This window comes from Saccostrea cucullata, unplaced genomic scaffold (genome assembly GCF_032062105.1).
Source record: "Saccostrea cucullata isolate Sc308-1 unplaced genomic scaffold, CSIRO_AGI_Scuc_v1 ctg326, whole genome shotgun sequence".
Classification (NCBI taxonomy): domain Eukaryota; kingdom Metazoa; phylum Mollusca; class Bivalvia; order Ostreida; family Ostreidae; genus Saccostrea; species Saccostrea cuccullata.
The window spans coordinates 428,592-451,119 of NW_026930161.1; the positions used below are offsets into that span (position 1 = coordinate 428,592).

A 22,528-nucleotide genomic window follows, 5' to 3' on the forward strand; every position below is an offset into this window, starting at 1 on the left:
AGCAAGAATGCCTCATCCAAAATTGTGAATTTTATGGCCCCTGGGGGTCAGGAGTTCTGGTGTTAGGGGCTCTATTGATTATATAGTAAGCATGCATTAATTCTTTGAAAATCTTCTTCTCTGCTCCTTGGTATTAAATAAACTAACTTAGTATAAAGTTATAATGCCTCAAACAAATTGGTGAATTCCATGGCCCCTTTGTCAGGGGTATTGCCATTTGGTGTAAAGGTGGGGGGCTCTTTTGATTATATAGTGAAAATACATTAATTCTTTGACAATCTTTTCCTTTGCTCCTTGGTGTTATGCTAATGATCCAGGTATATTTATTTAGGATGAAGGAAGGAGCATCTAGCAAAATGGTTAATTTCATACCCTGGGTCGGGGGGGGGGGGTACATAGTCTGAAAAATAAATTAATGCTTTGAAATCTGCTCTTAGGTATTAATCAACCGTTTATGATGAAGTAAAATTAGGATAAAATTTCCAAAATTTTGAAATATGTAGCTCCAGGGTCAGTGTTTTTTGGGGTGGGTGCATAACGGGTTACAAAATGGAAGTGCATTTTCTCTTTTTTACTCTAATCTACCTCTGGGTCGTAAGTAAATAGAGTTACAAGCATGCTAAGTTTATAATTATGATAAGCAATTGTGCCTCTTTCAAAATTGTGAATTTCATGCCCTCTGGTTTAAAACTGAACCAAATTCGATTGTTGGAAAGTTGTTACATGATACTCAGGTGATCTATAAGGCCCGTGGGCCTTTTGTTTAATATTACAGCAGATCTCAGGGCTAACATACCCTTGACAACACACGAAAAAAATTGGAACAATGAGTATATAGATTTTGCTAAGTTATTGCATTAGATCCAGCTGCTGAAATTTTATTTTGATTATGAAATTCAGTTTAGGCTTAGGCGTTCAAAAAACAGTATGATTAGTTGGGAAAACATTGATGCAGAATAATGGTTGATTTACATCGAAATAAACTAGTGACCGCTATATAATTTTCTGGCAGCCGCAAGATTTTTCTAAAAGATATTTTTGTTATGGCGGCTGTCAGATATTTTAAGGGCAGGCGCTAGGAACTTACCGGTAAATGGCGGCTGTCAGAAAAAAAAAATATATAGCGGTCACTAGAAAATTATGTGGTGTCTGCCGGAAAAAAAGACATGGCGATCGCCAGATAAAATATTTTTTCTTACCTGACACTTACTTGCTTCCGTAATATTTAATAGGCAGAGCTAAAGAACGCTATTAAACATTTTATATTAAGACGCCAATGCTAATTTGCAGTCTTTAAAAAGGAGTAGGTCGTTATTCTAATCCCTTAATCCATTTATATGCGGTTAACGTTGAGAAATTTGTCAAAAGTGTGATATAGATCAAAACGAAATCTGTATCTTTATTGAAGGTAAATAGAATCACACCGTGTTTATTAATTTTATAGTGTATAAAAATGATTAAATATCGGATACATGGAGAGTTTGATTAAAGCAAAGTGTGAATTCTAATTGACTTGACGGAGTCAAGTCAAATCCTAGGTAGAATATGTATGCATAAAAGATTATAATAATCTAAAAGCCTGCAGCGGGTGAAATGGCAGTTGAATACATTTAATGTGATCAAATTGCTTACTCACTTTCAATTTTATAAAATATTTATCTAAACGATCTTTTGGTCTCCTTCATTTACGTCCGAAATCATTTTTTTATTTTCAAATCACATCTTATCTTTTCCCACTAAGAAGTTTTCCTGGATAATTATTCAGGAAGTAAAATTTCAGCGAAAAATTATAAAAATAGTTTAAGAGTTCCGGAAGTTATTTGAAAGAATGCTATTAAATTGACATAATTCTACCAACGTCATGTAACCAAAACAGATGACAATTAGTCGATATGATCCTGTGTCATTTGATTCGATAGGATGAATTCACACAGATAATTCAAAAGAAAAGAATTGGGGGCATAAAGTTTGAGAAAAATACCCCCATCTTGTGCATCCGGGATCAGTGTCAAATGATTCTCTTTAAAGAAATTAAAATCTTCATCATTTAGGACATCAGCAATTTTTTTCCAATTATAATGAAAGCATTAGTTAAAATGAAAAAAGAAACCTTAGAATCGTTTAAAAAGATTAAATGGGTACCCTATTAATGTTCATGTTCAATTTTTCGAAAATCTAGCTTTATTGCAGCTTTAATAGAACTTGAATTATTTCCAGTCAATCTTCTTTTCAAAGAAAAATTATGCTGTCAGCATACTAGTCATAGGAAAATATGATACAAGGATATGCACTTTGAGAATGAGACAAAAAAGGAGAAAGAAACGAATGACTTGTTTATTTGTGTGGTAGAATTCCTGTGGCCCTTTTCACTTTCTCACGACTGAGATAAAAATTTGATCAATGTTTTTTTTTTAAATATTTTTTTCCTAATTTAATAACTAAAATGTAATCCGATGTTAAAGAAAAATAAAAATAGTCGTAATATTTTAATGAAATGGATCATTTCGTTTTTGCATGTATAACAGGAGTAATTTGAAACAATGAAATTGGTCATAACCGGTTATTATAGCAAAAAATATTGATAAATTGATGTTTATAACTTTATATATTTTTTATAAACTAATATTGAATTAGATTTTTTACACCTGTTTCTTATCCTTTACTTATTCCGACCATCGGAGTCTTTTAGGTATATTTCTAACATCATAACAAGGTGATAAAAAAAAAAATGAAATTTACTTTCTTCTTACACTGATATTCAACATTGTTATTTGAAGTATTAGAAGAATCTATATTTTGTAGCTATTTATCTCTCCATGGGTTTGTTACATTCTGCATTATAATAGAAAAAGAAATGTTTCAAATTTAGTTTTACCCAAAAAGTCAATTTCTGCATTCTTATGCAAAGGGACATTGTATGGTAAATAGATATAGCGTGATTCCAGGCAATATATTTTTCATTACTACAATATCTTTAATTGCAGGTGCGCTCAGAGCAACAGCGAAACATTAAGTTAATACTTCAAAAATCCCATTTGTATCGGCATGTTGCGTTTCTTATTTACATGAATACGAGATCATTCTTATTTCTTTGTCAGGTCTTGAATTGAGTCCAGCGTTAATGATTCTATGTTTTGCTTCGAACAATTAAGCTGAGAAAAATTATTGCAGGAATGAGTTTGCAATTTTGTTTGAGATCGTCTACAATTTCATTAGATTGTTGTTTTAAATGTCTTTTTGTATTTTAGATTTTTTAAAGGCCTGTCGTTCGTTGACTCTGTGTTATTACCATTACAAACATTACTACACCTCTGAGGACACTACATCTTGTATTATATTCATTTTATCTGTCTCGTCTGTGTGGGTACAGTGTTGGAAGAGCTTATAATTTAAAAAAAAACATAGGAATATATTCTTTACTGAGAAAAAAATGTTATTCATCTATGAAGTTTGATTTAAAAAAAACTTTCAGGTTTCATGTACATGTAGTTTTCTACCTGACAGTTAAAGCTTCCATTTTCACTTTATAATTATTGTCTAAAAGAATATCTCAAAACTTTATTGAATGGGCTGAAGAAAGAACAAGTAATACCTGTTTTTATGAAGAATAACCTACTGTTTACCAGCAAACAAGCTAAATAAGGAATAAAGAAAATGAAAGTTTATTTATGAAGCTTTGTCGTCTAAGTCAGTGAAAAGAGAGAAAGGTAAGAGGTCCAGGAAGTTTGTTCGTGCTACACTGAGCAATATTTAATTATCTTTTGCATATGTACATATTCCTGTGCAACTTTTAATTTTGATGGATCACGCGATATTCATTTTCAATTAAATCTGAAATAGGAAGTGACAATATTTTGTTATCTCCATGGAAACCAGCCTGTCGGCTGCAGCATGGCCCGTCTGCTGATGATCATATTGATGAGAAATCAACACGCATGATCAAGATCATTGACAAGGGCGTTGTCGTAAACACTCGGGTGATAATGGTTTCTAGGTTTGTATTTTGAAAAAAAAAGTGAATAATAAAATAATATCCCCCGACAAAAAATGCGATGATCTCTTATTTACTTGTAGTTATAGTGAATTTGCTTTATTTCACAATTTTTTGTTCTCTTTGTGGGATGTTGTAAATAAAGTATAAATGCATATTACTTATTACAGAAATGTAATTCTAACTTTGTGAAAGTAAATGTGTTTTGCTTAAAAATAAACCCAACAAATTCATTTAATCTATTCAATTCTGTTCATTGTAAAACAGGACTAAGGATGTTTAAGGGGAACGAAAGCAATAAGGAAAAGGAAAACATATTAAGCACTCATTTAGCGATAAATTACCTCACCAATTTAGCTTAAAAATATATACATGTAGTATTAGAATTCTTTCAGTGTGGCACTGGATTCGACCATTCTTCACTCTCAAGTAAAAATGTCATCCGGGCAGATTAATTAATCCTACGGCGGATCATTATTTTGCATAATAATTTTAACAATTTTAATGTCACGCCCAAGAACCGAACATACACCATAGAATAAAATTGAAATAAAATTTTAAATCTATCGTGTTAATAGTGGTCAGAGAAAGATCAGTGACCATGTTTCTAGACCACTGATAGTAACTATGGTTGCTAGCCATTTTTCTGCCTTCGATTCCCAGGATTTGAATGGATCAAGAATGAGGCATGTTTCACAAAAGATAGGAACCTACGTAAATCTCACAAACAAGATAAATAGAAGGCGTCCGTCATTAGAGTAAGGGAAATCAGGAAATTCAAAATTGAATACTTTACCCAGAGTATTACTGTACTCTAATAACAAACACATGAGAAATAAAATATTGGTTAATTTAATCACCATATACTTTGGGCATAAAACAAACGGCGTTAAATACCGTTGGTTATGATAACAAAGCTTAGGAGGAATTAAAATTCCGACAGGGCGAAAAATAAAAGCGATTGCAGCAGAGTAATCAAAATATACTCAATAACTACAATTATATAATAATTTAAAAATTCAGTTGTCAAAGTTAAAATGCATATCCACGTGATATGAAAAACGAAATGCACTAAGCACATGTTTCCCTGGCAGCTAAAACAATCCGTTCAGCACGTTTAGCAACAGCTGGATCGAGGGGAGGCAACTTCATCACTCCAATTGATCTTCCGGTATTGCGCACTCCATTACCCATTGCGTTAAGTGGAATATCCTGTCGCCCGTGACTTCTTCTCGATGCTGGTCTCTGCTGAGATACACCATAGGGGTAAGGATTTGATTGAGATGCTTGAAGAGACGAAGGGGCAGGTTGAAAGCCAGCATTTTGTGCGGCCTGTAAAGGATTTGTGTCTATAGAGATAACTTTTTTTGAGGTCTTAGCCTGTTGTATTAGAGGTTTTTCAGACGTGGGCCTCACGTTGTTGTTATGAGTTTGTAGCATTCGCGCTTCTGTTCTTTGGCGGACTAGAAACACATTTTCAGAAGCAGGCCTCTTTGCCTTTGAGTGACGAAACTGCTGACGACGATGGCGGAGACGAGTTGACGTTGTCGTGAATTCGTCTCTCGCCTCGTCACTTGAGTAGGTTTGTGCAGTTGAGATATCGTGTATAGTTTTTTGTCTCTCTAGTGTTTGAGGTATCACTTCGTTAGCTTGAGTGGTATCACAGAATCCCTTAATTCGAGATTTAGGTCTTGGATTGCCATTCCCAAAGTTTCCTGATGATCTAGTGTGAGCATATTTGTCATAGTTAGTTTCATCAATAAGATCTCCGCGAGGAGATGTTGGTGGGGCCTGAATGTTGCAAGCAGTTTCTTGAAGTATGCTACTTCGATGAACATACCCCCTATTTCCGAGTCTCGAATGTGGTCGAGTTGATCGACAGCGTCTTTGGGCACTAGTGTCGACAAAATCGTCTTCTTTATTTTCATCTGTCGAATCTTCACTAACATTTGTTCTACGACGAACATAGCTAGATTTTGGACGGTTTATTCTTGTGTTTGGTCTTTCCTCCATTGCAATATCTTCTTCGTCAGAACTATAATTAGAGTTTCCTATTTGTTCAGTGTCGTTATAAAATCCCATAGAAGTTTTCGATCTTGCACCTCTTTGTTTATGGAGGGCAAATCGAGCCACCAGTCTCTGTTCTGTTTCCTTAACAGAGCTGTCACTTAAACTATCGTCCGAGTCCTCACTGTTTAGATCACAGTCGTGAAATCTCAAATTCAGATCCTCTTGATCTTTTAACAGTCTAAGAATCTGATCTGCTTTTGACTGACAGTAAGTGTCGTTAATTCGAGATAAAAATTCGTCGACTTTGGAGTTTTTCTGAACAGGAGGTTTTGTCGAGTCGTTCTCTTCACTCTCGCTCCATAATGTATGGGTTGAATCGGCCATTATTCACATGATTTGGTTCTGGAAGAAAGAAAACTTTTGTATATTACGTCATCCTGGTCGGTTTTTTACACTCAAAACAATGAAGAACAGACAATTGGTTCCTATCCTAACAAAAGTCTGGACTTTTTTGTGGTCTCCATAAAGAAAACGAAAATTATTACTTCTAGCACATGTGTTCTCTAGAAAACAAAGAACTCATTCGAAGGTACTAATTTAGTAAAGGATCACCAAGTGATTTAAATTCTATCCTGTAAGAAAAATGTATTGTCTTCTGCCAAAGATTTGGAAATATTAGTGCGGCGAATAAAAAAAGTTAAAACCCTCTTGGTGGATTTTCTTTTCGAAATAATGGAAGCTTTTTCAACCCATTCGAAGGTTTTTAAATAGGGATAATTCTTTTTGTTAATTATTTTCATTTCAAAATGTAAAACTTTCTACTATGTTGGGTTTTAAAAATCAAAATTCCTCCATAATCATACATTATGTTATGTCTTATATCACAAATTGTACTTTTACCTGCATTTACTTAGAAACTCTGATCACCGACCAAATAATAAGTGATAATAATATAATAAAATTTAAAAAAAAAGAAATGAAATTTACTTACTTCTTACACTGATATTCCACATTGTTATTTGAAGTCAACATTTATTAATTATTTTTACTAGGTTCTCCATTATCCAAATAAGTCCCTGCTCAACTTTACAGTTTAGTATTTAAGGTGAAGTGTAATCTGTAGATTTAACAAAATTTACAGGATCTTCTCGTGTATGCAGGATCAAGTATAAACATGGCTTTGTAAGAGAAATAATGTGTTGTCATGGGTGGTAAGCCTAGAATAGATTATCGATCTCGTATCAGGCACGCATATTAAAGTTCGAACTTTATCAAGAAAAGGGGCCTCATTATTTAGCGCTTTTTAAATTTTTAGGCTTTGTTTACATTTTATTAGTAAATCAATTAATAAGGCTTCTGTACTGGTTCTGAGAATGGATTTTTTATAATAGTTCTTATTATTTTTTTTATGTTAAACAATTGTTTATATTGTTAATTTTTTATATTAATAAATTATATTGTCAAGTATACTTTTAATTTATATGAGGGTAATTTATTTTCATAAAATCCTACCGTCGTCTCGTCTTTCAATGTATGTTTTAGATGTTACATTAGAAAAGGACTCAGAGTTTGTATTTATTTGTCACTGATCATGTGATATCTGAGCCGGAAATAAACTATACTGCATTTATAAATATAAATGTTCCGGAAGTATATATATTTTATACAAAACTGCATAAATTTTGCCCGCAACCTTCAATTTTTTGGAATTTTTTTTTCTATGATGAAAAATTTATGTCGGATTTTGGTTGTTTTTTTTTTTTCATAAAATTTAGAAATTCAACAGTTAACATTATCCTACCTTCTCATTTGCTATTTTCAAGAGAATGGTACATTTTAAGTTTTATTTTTAGTTCTTATAATCTGCAATAAATTACTTTCAATATCGGTAAAAAGAAATATCTATTTTTCATTTAGAATTCGAATGCTTTATTCTTCATCAATTGCATTATATGGTATTGATTAATCAATCGACCTTGCATCATTGTATAATACAAGTTCTTTTTTCAGTTCTGCGTAAGACGTCAGCCGCAAGACAAAAACCTCAGCAGTAAGTTGCAGTGACGAAGCAAAAAATTAATACAGATCAATTGCACCCAAATAAATGTGGGTTTTAATAATATATATAGGTCTACAACGAAATTAACACGCTATGACGCAATGAACAATTCTTCATTAAGCTTGATTACAAGTACCTTGTTAAAATTACTAGTGACTATTATAGTTATTTTTTAGTCTAGATTCGTTGAGATTATTTGTTATTCTGCGCAAAACTGGTTGAAAGCGCAACAAAATGGTATTGAATATCGTTCATTTCAATGATAAGGATGGTATAAGAGTTAATGATTCAAATTATTTTACTGATCTCAAATAAATTTTTATAGATACCCTGACATAAATAACAAATCTTTGTTTTAATTTATCACATTTTGAACACCAGATGTTGCCTGTTAGTTCAATTGTGCGACACAAAGAAACCACTATTGTTAAAATACCACGTCCAAAGTTTCATAGCAAAAGGGCTTAGTAACAAGTATACTAATATTTGTATAATAGATTTTCTGTTGAAATAGAATCGAGTCGATAGAATTGCAAATTGATATCACATGTAATATAGATAAAAAATGTTACAATTCAGTTTCCATTCTTCTGTTTCTATGTAAATTAAGGAAAGGTGAGAGCGAGTGATTTAAATTTCATTTTGATGCCAAAAACTATTTAAAATTCATTTTTAGCCGTTATAAAATTCGGGAAACTACAAATTGTCTTTCATTTGTTGGAATATTTATTCTTGAGCAAATTGTTTTCAGTAGACATTGAGCATTTTAAAATTGAAAAAAAAATTACCTGAGAAAGCACTGTTAATAGTATGCAACATACATGTATCCCATTCCCTGCTTAGAAAGATTCACAATATCAAAAAGTTCAGCAAGTCAAATATAGTTGGTTCATAGATCACGGAACTAGAAATTCCTATCCCACCCATTGAATCAACAGTATCAATGACTCGAGAGAAAATAGCAGGAAATTAAAAATTGATGAAAGACAAAAATAGGAAAAACAAAACAACAGAAAAAACCATGATTTACCGTTTGCCGATGTCCAAATGATCCTACCGTATTCAAAATTATTTCCCATGAAAAGAAAACTTTAGCTATAAAAAGAATATGTCCAAACCATGCAAACAGTATTCCCAAGTTATAACCGAAGTGTGTGTCATTTAGCAAATGCCATACTTGGCCAAGGAATATATCGATTTTTATGTATTTTTGTTTAAGTCAACCGAGCACATATGCGTTTGAAATGCTGATAACATCAAAATTGTATTTTTAACTTAAATGTCTAAACGGGGGATCTTTTTTCAGAGTATCATTTGAAACATCTCAACAATGCCCTTTATTAATTAATCTCTAATTAATTCATCGGCCACCAAAACAAAACCTTTAAAGTTGAGTTATTTGAGTGCATGATCAAAACACAATGGATACAGCTTCTACACATCTAGACTATAGTATAGCACGCTTTATTGAAAAACAGAAACGTTTTGCATAGTTTATTTAAAATGCCCCTCGGAAAAATATTTAAAATCATTATCAATAAAGTAAACAAGAAGGTTTTTTTTCCAAAAAATGAAAACACATACTAAATTACATGTAATTCAATTTTCAATATTTGTTTTCTATCGCGTGGTGGTTTAAATGGAATAAAAAACGAAAAATAATTGCATAAAGTCCTTGTTTCAAAAACAAAAATCTTGAAGCACACCTCCCTCATGACGTCCCAACAACATGAATAAAAACAATGCTAAATTAATGAAAAAAGACCTCTTACCCATACCAAATTACATCTCGGTCTATATGATCTTGGAAACATAAAATTGGCCTTTGAGTTTAGGGTCATGACAAAATTCAGGCCAGAAACAACAGGGAAACGTTTAAACTCATTACATTCAAAGCGTCTTAAGTTGATATGCAAACACGATTGCACAATCTAGTTGCACTATTACCCGTAAGGTATCACACATCTGTGAGTGATTAGTAATATCATATTCAATTTCAAATTTGATAAATTTAACCTGCATTTCAAGAAAGGATTCCAAAGTAATAGCCTAAGCACCATAATTTCATTGTCGAAAAATCTTGGCTCTGATGTTTGACTTTTTAGATTTAATATTTCACAATTCTTTGCCAGGTTAGCTTGACCTTGAGTCAAGATTTTTAAATACTTTCACATCATGGGCAAGAAAGATGCATTATTTTAAACTTAAAAACCCTTACATTATAGGTATGGTCAGACATGATGATTGAACAACGAATGAAGAGATTTGCAAGAATCATTATCTTTCCTCTTACTAGGGAGATTTTACACGAAATGAACAAAGACTTTTAATGTACTGAAAGAAAATAAAAAATAAATTTTTTCTTCGGTATCAAAAATTGTGTTGCATGAACACAAGGTGACCCCTTATTTAATTTGAAAGTAAATTTTGTCGCGAGATTGTGATTCTGGCCTGTGATTAATTAACAACCTAAAAGATACCTAGTTCAAAAAGTGTATATTTTCAAAAATAGTATATAAATGTCAAATTTAGTTGAATCAAACACAATTCTCAAATTTACTTATTTCTCATCTTTGGATGCTTTAAGTTTTACACAACATCCATATAAGAATGTATGCTTTTACACAATACATATCTATAAAAGGTACTAGTAATTGAATGTATGTTGCTTTACGTTCCTCTCAAGATTTTTTTCACTTATATGTAGACGCCACCATTTGCCGGTGGAGACCTGCAAATTTTTTTCCTATACTTGGCACTTACTGCCATTTATAAGTGAGGGTTTTTTTTTCGAGCCAACACTTTCTGCGACACGGGACCTCGATTTATACGGTCTCATCCGAAGAACCTGTCTCCATGCCCCACAGTGGATTTACATCAGAGGTAAAAGAAAAAAATATCATCAAACATAGGTGTATGGATTGGCTATGGTGTTTGCGCTCAAACTGACAGGCTTTTGCTTATTCTTTTGAAGGAAATAGTTCCTGAAATACCAGCATTTGATGTAAACTGGCTAAGAAATTTCTTTAGCTCTCCAGAGGTTGTGTATAGGAATCCTCCTCCAAATTAACAAAACTCGTTATTACAGTTATTACAGATGACTTGATCAAAATATCACATTACTGCGGTGGAATTTTCATATTTCATTAATTAATCTATATTTTTGGATGTAATACAAATCCATCTGGTATATTTTCATGATATCTTATTCAAAGAATTTTCATTTATCGCACCCGCGGTGCGCAGCTAGTGAAAAGAGTGCCTACTCTCGAGTCGCGGATTAAGGAGTTGATCTTTACTTCGTGGGTTCGAATCCAATGCGGGACTTGGAGGCAAGTACTTCGGATTTGACCTTTAAACCGAGCTCCCCTATCCAGCAGGCATTGCAAAAAGGATTTCTCACTGCTCAATGGCCCCGAGTGCCGAGTATAGGAACAAATTTTGCCGTCTCCCTACTGACAAGTTGCAGTGTCTCTATATGAACGAATAATTCTCGAGAGGGACGTTAAACAAAAAAACTTATCATTAATCATTTAAACTTCCACACGGATCAAAAACTTTGATTCTTAACCAAAATAATACAAAAAATTGATCACCCTTACATCCTTTTTCAAATTTAGATTTTAATTTGTATATCACAACTCAATGGAACAAATTCTAAATTGGAAGGACAATTATCTCGTGCAAGGAATTTAAAGAACTGTGTCCTATGTTTATCAAATTATGAACAATGAGGACATCAAAATAAAACAATTTAAATGAAAGTTTAAAAATAGTTAAATTGTTTATTAAGATGGCGAATACTTAATTATCTATCCACATGTTGTCCATGTAAATTCTCCAAAAGAGTATAGTATATATTTTCTATATATTTATGATTTGCAAGATATATAACTGTATATATTCAGCGGCAGCTCACACATATTGGTCCGACCAAAATAACTCATGATGGATACAACATTATTGTTCAAGTTGTGTATGTCATACATTAAAGAAATCAAAAATAACGTCAAAATATCATTAGAAAGTCACTTCCCCCCCGAAATGCAAATAAAAAATATCAATATTCCTACGCTCGCTCCCTCCTCAGCCTTTTTTTTTTACGTGTTTGATAACAGAGAATAATTTAAAGAACCAATGAATTGATAATACTATATCAACAATTGTATTGTACATGTTTATATCAAATTATAAAGAAAAAAATAATCATTCTGTGTGTGTGTATTATTAAAAGACATCCCTGGCCTGCTCGTGTGTACACTTTGTAAACTGTAGGGTATGTGTGGTTCATTTCGTGTTGAAGTTCAGCATTTATATATAGAACTTGAATAATGTAAGTAATTTCTGCGACAAATATATTAGTATATTTCAGTTATTTTCAAAACAAAAAAGGTTTTCCATGTTTTCAGTTTAGAATTAAATTCGACCCGGTCCTGATTTTCCCAACCCGGCCATTTTAAACACAAGTTGTTGCAGATGCAAATGTTAAAACAAACTATATAAAGTTCAACAGGGATTGTATAATTTTTATTAATCAGAATTCGTATTTATATGATCTAATTAAGAAAAGAAAAGTTTTGTTTGACACCGTAACTTTCGGCAAAACAAAACGTGTTTCTCCGAGCTCGCTGGATGCGTGTGACAGCTATTGCACGTGTGTAGACCAAGGCTACAGGTACATGTAGGCCTATGTGTACTGTTTGTTTGTCCGTAATGTAAATTATTTACAACAGTTCCATAATTAGAGTGCAGTTTTTTTTATTAACGTATATATAAACATTTAAATTAACAGTCGAATATCTTTGGATATTCTAATTTTAATTCTAAAATTTTTTTTTATGTTTGTTGTTGAGTAAAACATTCAAAACGTGTTGAAATTGAGTTCCGCTGGAAGAAATTCTGAGGATCCAAAGAGTTATAAAAAATCTTCAAGATAACACAACGTCACGAAATTTACACAACGTTGTACAACAGTAAATTTGTTACTGACAACTTCAAAGACACAGAAGAAATGGGTTTGAAGTCCTCCTGATATGCCCTATTGTTAAAAAGCAGTGTGGGGCTTTTAAAAGAACAAGTTTTTCCTTTGAAGTCAGGGGTGACTCTTTAAATCTGTAAATATTTTTCAACTGCGGTTAAATAAAAAGAACGCCCCTTTCGTTGGAACTGATTATGAACCTTAGAATCATTACAACCATCTCTCTTGCTGTTGTAAATTATGCAATACCGCGGTATAAAGGAAAACATAATAACTCAATATAATTGATTCATAAGTCAATACTAGCTAAATATCGCTTAGTTCTATGGTCTGAAATTTGTTATACTCCCTGAAGTGTTAGATACATATTTGCACATTTGACGGTAATTCGGTCACTGTTAGCCCAAGCTTCGACGTTCCAGGTCGTCAAACTAAATATCACTGGTGCCATGTTGACCAAGTCCAATTTGAATGAGTATTTAACTTTAATATAGCGATTGCTTGCGAACTTATTGAGCGTAATATTCGGCGTCAATATTAGTGCAAGAGTCTTCTTTAAGAATGCTTTAGATTTTTAAAAATCTAATTTTTAAGGAAAACATTTTCTAACGTGTGTATGAAAAATATATATTAACTGAAGTTCCTCGGACAACACGTTCAGAAACAATGGTAAATCTTATCGTACCCTGAACTTTTAGAAATGGATCATCATCGATTTATAGAAAAAAAATGTCCCGAGGTTTTTCAATTGATCTTATTTATTTTCCCCTCTCGTCCTTTTCATTAAAAAGTATATCAAATTGACGGATATTTATTGACACTACATGGTATCCGGTGTCTTTATGCAAACAATGTATATGTCAATGAATTCAATTGACCCCAATTTTAGAAGTTAACGGTCATTTCTGGGCAATTTTCCAACGGACCGGACATTATTTAAAATTGAGGAATTTACCTACAGTTTTTCTATAAGAAAAACTTGGAAATTATGAATAAAGATCAGTGCAAACTATTTTTCATGTCATTTTCTTTTTATAAATTAAAATATATAGTAATTTACATGCAAAGTATACGTAAGATTAATTCATTTTTTATAGTAATATTTTTTCATGAATTGTTGAATAAATATTGTTTCATGATTTGTTGAATAAAAATTTGGACAGTAAACAAAACAAATCTGAAGAACTCCTTAAAGTGCACGTAAACCCATATTATTAAAAAGATAATGTAATAAATGGGGGAAATAACTCCGATCTACCTGGAATTTTGCCAAAGCATAGTGAGCAGAGATATTGTATTTAAATAATGGACACTCCTTTCTGAAAGTTTTATCTTTCAGTCAAAGTAAGATTAATGTTGCCTTGACGCCATTTTAACAGAATATGACGATTCAACAATACTGACTTCAATATGATTCTAATTCCATTTATCCAATATTTATTTTTCAATTATCCGGTAATATTTTTTTTATTTATATTACTTATAACATTAAACGCACCTCTCCCATTGAAAATTAAATTCAATTTAAGTAACTGCAATAATTTTGCGCAATATCATTAATATACTTTTGAAATAAAATGATTTTTTTTTGGTCTTCTTCGCTCTTTTCCCTAGTTTCCCTTAACGACAGATTAAGCAGATACCATACAGTCTGTTAGTACATTGTTGGATGGTTTTATTATTTTTCGTCGGATGAAGTAATTTTTGCCATTTTTAAAGACGATGCAACAATAGGTTGATTGAAACTTTTAAAGAATGATATACATACATTTGGCATATCGTTTTAATTAATAGTATACCTTCGATATTTTATGATAGAATAACACATTTTAAATATAGATGTTGATTTTTGTAAGATTCTTCTCAAAATAAAAACATGATAAAAGGAATTATTTTTAATAGAAATTAATAATTTGAAAAATAAGATTTTTTACCTGTTGTTTCACTTCTCATACCGCTGATAAAAGTCGCCATTTTCATTTTTTTTCTTTTGCGCTTGGTTTAGATGTAAGTGTGGCCTTTCATCTGGGAAGTTTTCGTGTTCTATTGACACAAGGTAAACGCGCTGTGATATTTGACAACGATTGGTTCAAAGAATTATAAACCCCCTGTAATACAAACAGGCTGTATGTGTAAACGACCCTTCTTGTTATGATATTTTATATTGCCAATACTCGGATCAACATTTTCCAAATGCCAAGTAATACAGGCGAATGCGATTAGCAATTTTACAAGACTGACAGTCAAATTGGATGTACGGTCATGATCTTAAGTATTAAAATGTTTTATATTAAAGTATTGAACACATGGTATATATCTGCAATTTAAAGCGAGCTTATATTTCAGAGAGTGACATTTATCAGAAAAGAATCTATACGCACTTATACACACACACATTATACTAAGGTTGATTGACGCTTTTTCGAAACTTAATCTCATAAAACATGTCCACATTTTTCAGGTATACATTTAACAAAAATGTTCATTATCTCTAAGGAATTTGACAAGTTTTTGCAGTTTGGTTTAAAGTAACATGCATAAATTACGTCTTAAGAAGGCAATCTGAAGCAGATAGCATAATTATCTTCTGTATAAAAAGTGTGGGATACTTTAACAGTTAATGATTAAACGTCATATTCATTGAAAATTATTTTTGAATTATCTAATATAAGAGGTATTCCGAATGAGACTTTTTCGAAATTTTGGACTCTTTCTAGTTTTTCTTCCGATGGATTCAGAGAAATTTTAAGAGGTTGTTTCTAGATCCACCCAACGTCCATCTATCATAGCTGGTAAATGGTATCACAGGAAAGGAACCATTTTCTATGGTGGCGCAACATCATTATGTAGACATGCAACATATTTATATCAACATTATTTTCATTGTAGAGTTCTCCTCTATAAAATGTAGGTCTACATGCACTTGCTTGATTATAATCATCAATCATTTATGCATATTGGTCACCCCATTAGCTTGTGATGCCAGATCTATGAATATATTTATTTGAATGCAATGCTTTTTATCCAAAGAAAGACAACTCTACCTTTAAACTAGTGATAATTGTAACGGGGACCGTTACAGATGTTCCCCAAACGCTCCCCAACTCCCTTTTCGTGCCATATTCCCTGTAAGCTTCATTAAATGACAAACTCTATGCATTTGAGACCCAGAAGTGTACCAAGTTCATTCAAATTTTAGCATTGCACGCATGCGCATGTGAATGCGTGTGCGTATTGACCATATCATCTTGTTTACACAAGCTATATATTTGAATATACTAAATATTAAGAGTATTTAATCCAAAAGTATTAAAAAATACGCTCATTCTAGTGTATTTTTGAATTTACTCATTTCACGTGCACGCACGTGCATACATGAGCATTGGTGACCATTGCTTATTGTAGAAGTCCATTATATCTATTTATGTTCTAAATCCCACCCCGTTTGGTTGAAAACCAGGGGAGTTATAGCTGTTTAAAGTTTCAGCCAATCAGATTGCAGCACACGTTTACGCACGGGTGTGCATGTGCATGGTGACAATACTCATTTCACGTGCACGCACGTGCATACATGAGCGTGGTGACCATACCTTCTTGTAGAAGTCCATTACATTTATCTATGTTCTAAATCCCACCCCGTTTGGTTGAAAACCAGGGGAGTTATAGCTGTTTAAAGTTTCAGCCAATCAGATTGCATCACACGTTTACGCACGGGTGTGCATGTGCATGGTGACAATACCTTCTTGTAGAAATCCATTATATCTATCTATGTTCCAAATCCCATCCTGTTTGGTTGAAAACCAAGGGAGTTATAGCTATTTAAAGTTTAAGCCAACCAGATTGCAGCGCACGTGCATGCACGTGTTTTCATGATAATTGCTATATATCATGTTGTAGGATATCCCAATGCATGGTTATGTTCAAAATTTCAGAGGATTTCGTCAAAAAACAAGGAAGATATTGAGACTTTAGTTTCAGCCAATCAGAGCGAAGCGCACGTGCATGCGCGTGAGATCTTGCTATTTTGACCATGTCATATTGTCTATGCTACTAATATATCCTTATATTATGAGTTTCAAAGCATTTCATCCAATATTTAAAAAGTTACGGCTAAATCTACTATATTGGTCATTTCACGTGTTACGCGTGCGCGCACATGCACGCACGTGCGTGCAAAATGACCTTCGTTCCGCACATCTACATAACATACCTAGTGACCCTAAAAAGGTTTCACCTAGATCGGATGAGTAGTTTACGAGAACACTCGCGGACAAAAAAGTACCGGAGAACAAAGAAAAAATTCAGAAAAAGTAAAAACAATATGTTCCCCAACTTCGTTTGGGGAACATAATAATGTTAACCTAGAATGATTTGACGAAAAAAGAAAGTAAATTTATTTTTCTACTGAATATGTCATTAAAAAATACTAAAATCATCAAAATAAGGGGGAAAATTCAAGAAAAAACAGACTAAAAAAGAACAGCTTTCAAACAAAACCTACATAGGTTATAGAAAGAAGTCTTTGAAATGGCCAGGGAACCAAGATCCCAGATCAGCTGCAGGATTCAGTGGCCTTCCATACAAACAAAACTACAGCGTGTATTCTGAAAGCTTTTTAAAGTGATATGGAAAAAGAAAACATCCAAGAACTGAAAAAAGAGAAGGTGATGGTTGGAAAAAAAAGAAAGAGTTCACTCTACCAATTTAGAACCACATATATTTCCTAAGTCTAGAGACTTAACGGTAGTCAGTCGGTAGAGCGCTCGCAGAAAGTCAAAAACCCGGCCGCGTGGGGACCTTATTGTCGATTAGTATGGGTACAACTGTTCCTTCGTCAAGCGCTCGGAACTTGAAGTGATTGATTGAATGTATGTTGCTTTAAGTCCCATTTTTCACTCATGTAGAGAAGTCACCATACCGGTGAAGGGCTTCAAATTTTGACCTTTATTCGGCACTCGGGGTCATTGAGCAGTGAGGGGTCTTTATCGTGCCAACGCCTGTCGTGACATGGAGATTCGGTTTTTAAAGTCTCATCTGAAGAACCCGGAACTTTCGCTTCAAGTGTCGAGCGCATGGCAAAGGAACAGTTGCTACCCATTTTTTATCGACTGAGGTTAGTCGCGGCCGAGATTCGACCTCAAGTCCTCCCGATAACGCTCTACCGACTGAGCCACCGTGAACGGTGTATCAAAGTGAGTGTTGTCTGTTTTTACTTATAAGATCTTAAACCCGAGGCCCCGAGTCATGAAAGGCGTTGCCATGATAAGGATCCCTCACTGCTTGCTGACCATGAATGAGGAGCAAATATCTCAATTTGGAAACGGTCACCTTTACATGTTGACGTCTCCATATGAGTGAAAATACTCAAAGGGGACAGTTTTTGTTCGTAATTTTATGGAGATGCCACCACTTGCCGGTTGAGGGCTTCAAATTTATACCTAGTATACTCGTCACTTAGGGCCACTGAGCAGTGAGGGATCTTTACTGTGCTATCGCCTACTGCGATAGGGGAGCTCGGTGTATACGGTCTCATCCGAAGGACCTGTCTCCATGCTCCGCATTGGATTCAAGCCCGCGACGTAAAGATCAGCTATTGCTCAGGAAACTTCATAGAGATATATATCTTCGTCTCATTGAAAAGAAGAAGGCAAAGGGTAGTTAAAGAAATATACAGTAGTGTGACATGAATTAGTTCGTAAAATGGCTTCGTCGTTAAAGCTTTCGGTTCTCTCTTCAATTTTCAGTGATTTATTCCTGCGTTAATATTTGACATACGCTATCCAAGTATATCCGTAATAAATAATTCTTATTCCTTTTAACCGTATCTTATTCTATCTAGAGTTATTCCTTTTGGTAAACAATTTTATCATATGCCTTGAAACATGCCTTCAAACGGAAAAGAAATGACACCCGACTAGAAAGAAATCATCATTAATTTATCATCTGCGAGTAATTCAATTTAATAAGATTCAGAGTTTGATTTTTTAATTAATTGCCGAACAATACCGAATTTTTTTAAGAGGGCTCGAGACCGAGGGAATGCAGAAGAGATGCCGCGAAGTGGGGGTGTTAGAAAAACAACTGCACGGGACGACAGGGTGCTTCTTTGAAGTGTGAGACGGAATAATAGACAGACTCTGAAGGATCTAACGAGTAGATTTAATGAAAGAACACAATGCTAAGTATCTTCACGAATAGTAAGTCGAAGATTGTTTAAACATGGTTACAAACGTCACGCTATTTCCAAAACCATTACGATTTGCTTGGGTATAATGTGTGACAGGGAGACAACTTCCAAAGCATCAGTGATATTTTGGGGTTGTATTACATACTTTGAAGTTGGGACACTTGTTCCATTTGATGGTAATATGAATAAAAAAAGTATTTTTCCGTTTTTGTATATTTCCGGAAAGGCTCATTTTGGTTATAACGAGATAACGTTATACTTGTTATCTCGTTATAACGAGTTAGTAGCGTTATTACGAGTTAATTATCGCGTTATAACGAGAGTTATAACATTTTTCAAATTAGCCGTTATAACAGTGGATATTTCAATCTCGTTATGATATATCTCGTTATAACGAGTTAGCACCTGTTATTAAGTTAATTATCGCGTTATAACGAGTTAATATCTCGTTATAACCCTCGTTATTACAAATTACTTATCCGTTATAACTAGTTTTTTAGTTATTTTTATGATAACAAAAAAAAATGTTATTAGAGTTAATGTATAAATACCTCGTTATAAAATACGTTATAAAATTCCGTAATAACGAGTTAATTATATCGTTATAACGAGTTAGTTATCTCGTTATAATGCAAGTTATCTCGATATAACGAGTAGTTGTCTCTTTTTCTCGTTATAACGAATTTTATCTCGTTATAACGAGTTAATGAACCGTAATAACGTTTTAATTAACTCGTTATAACGAGTTAGTTATTAAAAAAGTTTTAAGTTGATAAATGTCACTTTAAAATTGATAAAAAGTTGCAATTTTAATTTGCGATATGGTTTAAAAGACACTAATTTTTCTGATATGTTTTGGATGACTTATTAGCTTTCATCACCAATGTCTTAGTACCTAAATTAATACATTATAATAGGAAGCTAACGCAGGCGTTAATGCAACATATATTATATACACTTATAGTGTGATATATATTATTTTGAGAGTCAGATATGTTTGAAGAAGGGGGATATGAAGAAATCAGCAATGAGGCCATGGGCGTAAAATTCGGAGGCTACTGCCCACTCATAACACAACATCAAGAGGCAGTCATAAGTTTCCGTATACATGTTCATGTATTTGTCTTCGGTCTTTTAAGTATACAATACAAATCAACTGCATCGTTTATACGTAAACAGAATACAATCACAGGCACAACCCCTCGAAAAAAAACTAGTTTGCTGTTTTTCAATAAAAATCTTTATCATACACACTATAAACAAATTTAACAAACTCGGATTTATATGCTATACTACTATACTTCCTATCACTTAGATATATCAACTTTAGATCATTTTTAACTCGTTATAACAAGAAAATTAACTCGTTATAACGAGAAAAATTAACTCGTTATAACGAGATAATTAACTCGTTATAACGAGATAACTAAATCGGGATAAGTAAATCGTTATAACGAGATAACTAATTCGTTATAACGAGATAACTAAGTCGTTATGGATATACTCGTTATAAGGCGCTTTGTAATGTTTCGTTATAACGAGCTCGTTATTCAGTCGGAAAACTAATTCGTTAATACTAACTCGATATTAACGTTATAACCTTCAGTGCACGTGACCAGCACAAAGCCCTGACAAAAATATAGTAGGAAGTGTATGGAAAGTTCGAAAATGCAAGATAAATCAATGTTTAAATGAAATAAAAAATGATGATTTGAAATACATCATGTCTGCCATTTGTAATAGCCCAGCTCCCGGTTCATTACATCAAAAGTCTTTATAACAGTCTTCCGAGGAGAATACACACTGTGTTGCGATCTAGAGGACAGATTACCAAATACTGAGCCTTTAAAATAAGTAGAATTTAATTCCTTTGATTTTTAAACACCTAATTTGATTTTGCATTTTTTTTTTTAATTTATACGTTTACAACGGCGGCCATTTTGCGAATCCCTTCATGTTAAACTACTGTACATTTGCCCGAAAGAAATTAGTACTAGTATTCACTAATTGACCCCAAAGAATAACAAATTACTGATACCCTTGTGTATTTCATTGCATACTTGGGTTTTTCTTCAAATATTTCAAAATTTAACACAAAAATTTAACACAAAATATCAATTACGTAGTGGAAAGCATTTATGAACAAAGCTTGTAGGCTACAACAAAGCTTCTTACTTACTTTGGTCAGTCATTCCGTGAAGAACATAGACCATCGACGATAGTCCTCCATAGAACTCGATTCTGGGCTGCTTTCATTCCATCATGTCAGGTCTTTTCTTGTGCCTTCAGTTCTGACTCCGAGCCTGGCCTCTTACACGCCCCCTCTTTCTGTGATACGTAATGCTGGATGGTGACTTCGAATTCCTTAAGATGTGTCTAATCCAGCCCCACTCCCTCCATCTGATTGGTGTGTTCAGTGGTTCCTGTCCTGTTCTCTTTAATAGTTCTTCATTTGTGATGCTTTCAGTCCATCAGATGTTGCAGATGCGCCTGAGACAGTTATTGTGAAATGTCTGGATCTTCTGTCCTTACAATAGGACGAACTTTACATTTGGATTGTGGATCCGCAATTTGGTGTTTAGTGGTAATGCAGATGTTCTTTTAGGACAAGATGTTCTTAAGCATGATAAATGCAGTTCCTGTCTGGCAAAATCTTGATTTTGTTCCACCCTGTCAGTCAACCATACTCCCCAGGTAGATGAAGGTCTCAAATTCTCTGATGGGTTCACCATCAACTATGACTGGTGTTTGGACCGTGGTGCTTATTTTAATCAATACTGTTTTTTTCTTCACATTTATCTTGAGTCCCGCTTCTGCTGATGTTGTTACAAGGCGAATTGTTTTATCCTGCATTTGACTGTGGTTGTGCGAAAGTAGGGTAGGTCATCAGCAAAAACCAAATCGTCGAGTTGCGTCAGGAGTGTCTACTGTATATCATTGTTTCTGTCTGATATGGTAGACTTCATGATCCAGCCAATGACCGAGAGAAAGAGGAATGGTAACAGCAAACATCCTTGTCGAACTCCTGTTCTTGAAACCGAAACTCTCGGACATCTAGCCAGCATTGGCAACCCTGCAAATCATGCTTTGGTAAGTGTTTCAAATCAGGGAGACGAGCTTCTCAGGGACTCCACAGTCCCTTAGTATCTTCCACAGTGTCTCGGTCTACGCTGTCGAATACTTTCTCGTCGTCGATGTAGTTGATATAGGGGGAGGGACTTCCATTCAAGTGATTGTTCAATGATGATGCGCAGACTGGCTATCTGGTCAACACATGATCTGCTGGGTCTAAAACCAGCCTGC

At 33.7% G+C, this 22,528-nt stretch overlaps 1 protein-coding gene across 3 annotated transcripts; it reads right to left on the reverse strand.

The window, feature by feature from the left end:
* Positions 1 to 4,827: 4,827 nt before the first annotated feature.
* On the reverse strand, positions 4,828 to 15,322 carry LOC134283111 (uncharacterized). 3 transcript variants are annotated; one of them, XM_062765551.1, is made up of 2 exons: positions 14,973 to 15,322; positions 4,828 to 6,403 (listed from the first exon to the last, which is right to left on the reverse strand). In XM_062765551.1, exon 2 carries the CDS (start codon positions 6,383 to 6,385, stop codon positions 5,063 to 5,065), a length of 1,323 nt encoding a protein of 440 aa, XP_062621535.1. In that variant the 5' UTR covers positions 6,386 to 6,403; positions 14,973 to 15,322; the 3' UTR covers positions 4,828 to 5,062. The 3 variants fall into 3 exon arrangements, with proteins under 3 accessions (XP_062621535.1, XP_062621534.1, XP_062621536.1); XM_062765550.1 differs by lacking the exon at positions 14,973 to 15,322 and adding an exon at positions 9,091 to 9,297; XM_062765552.1 differs by lacking the exon at positions 14,973 to 15,322 and adding an exon at positions 6,993 to 7,184.
* Positions 15,323 to 22,528: the final 7,206 nt, after the last annotated feature.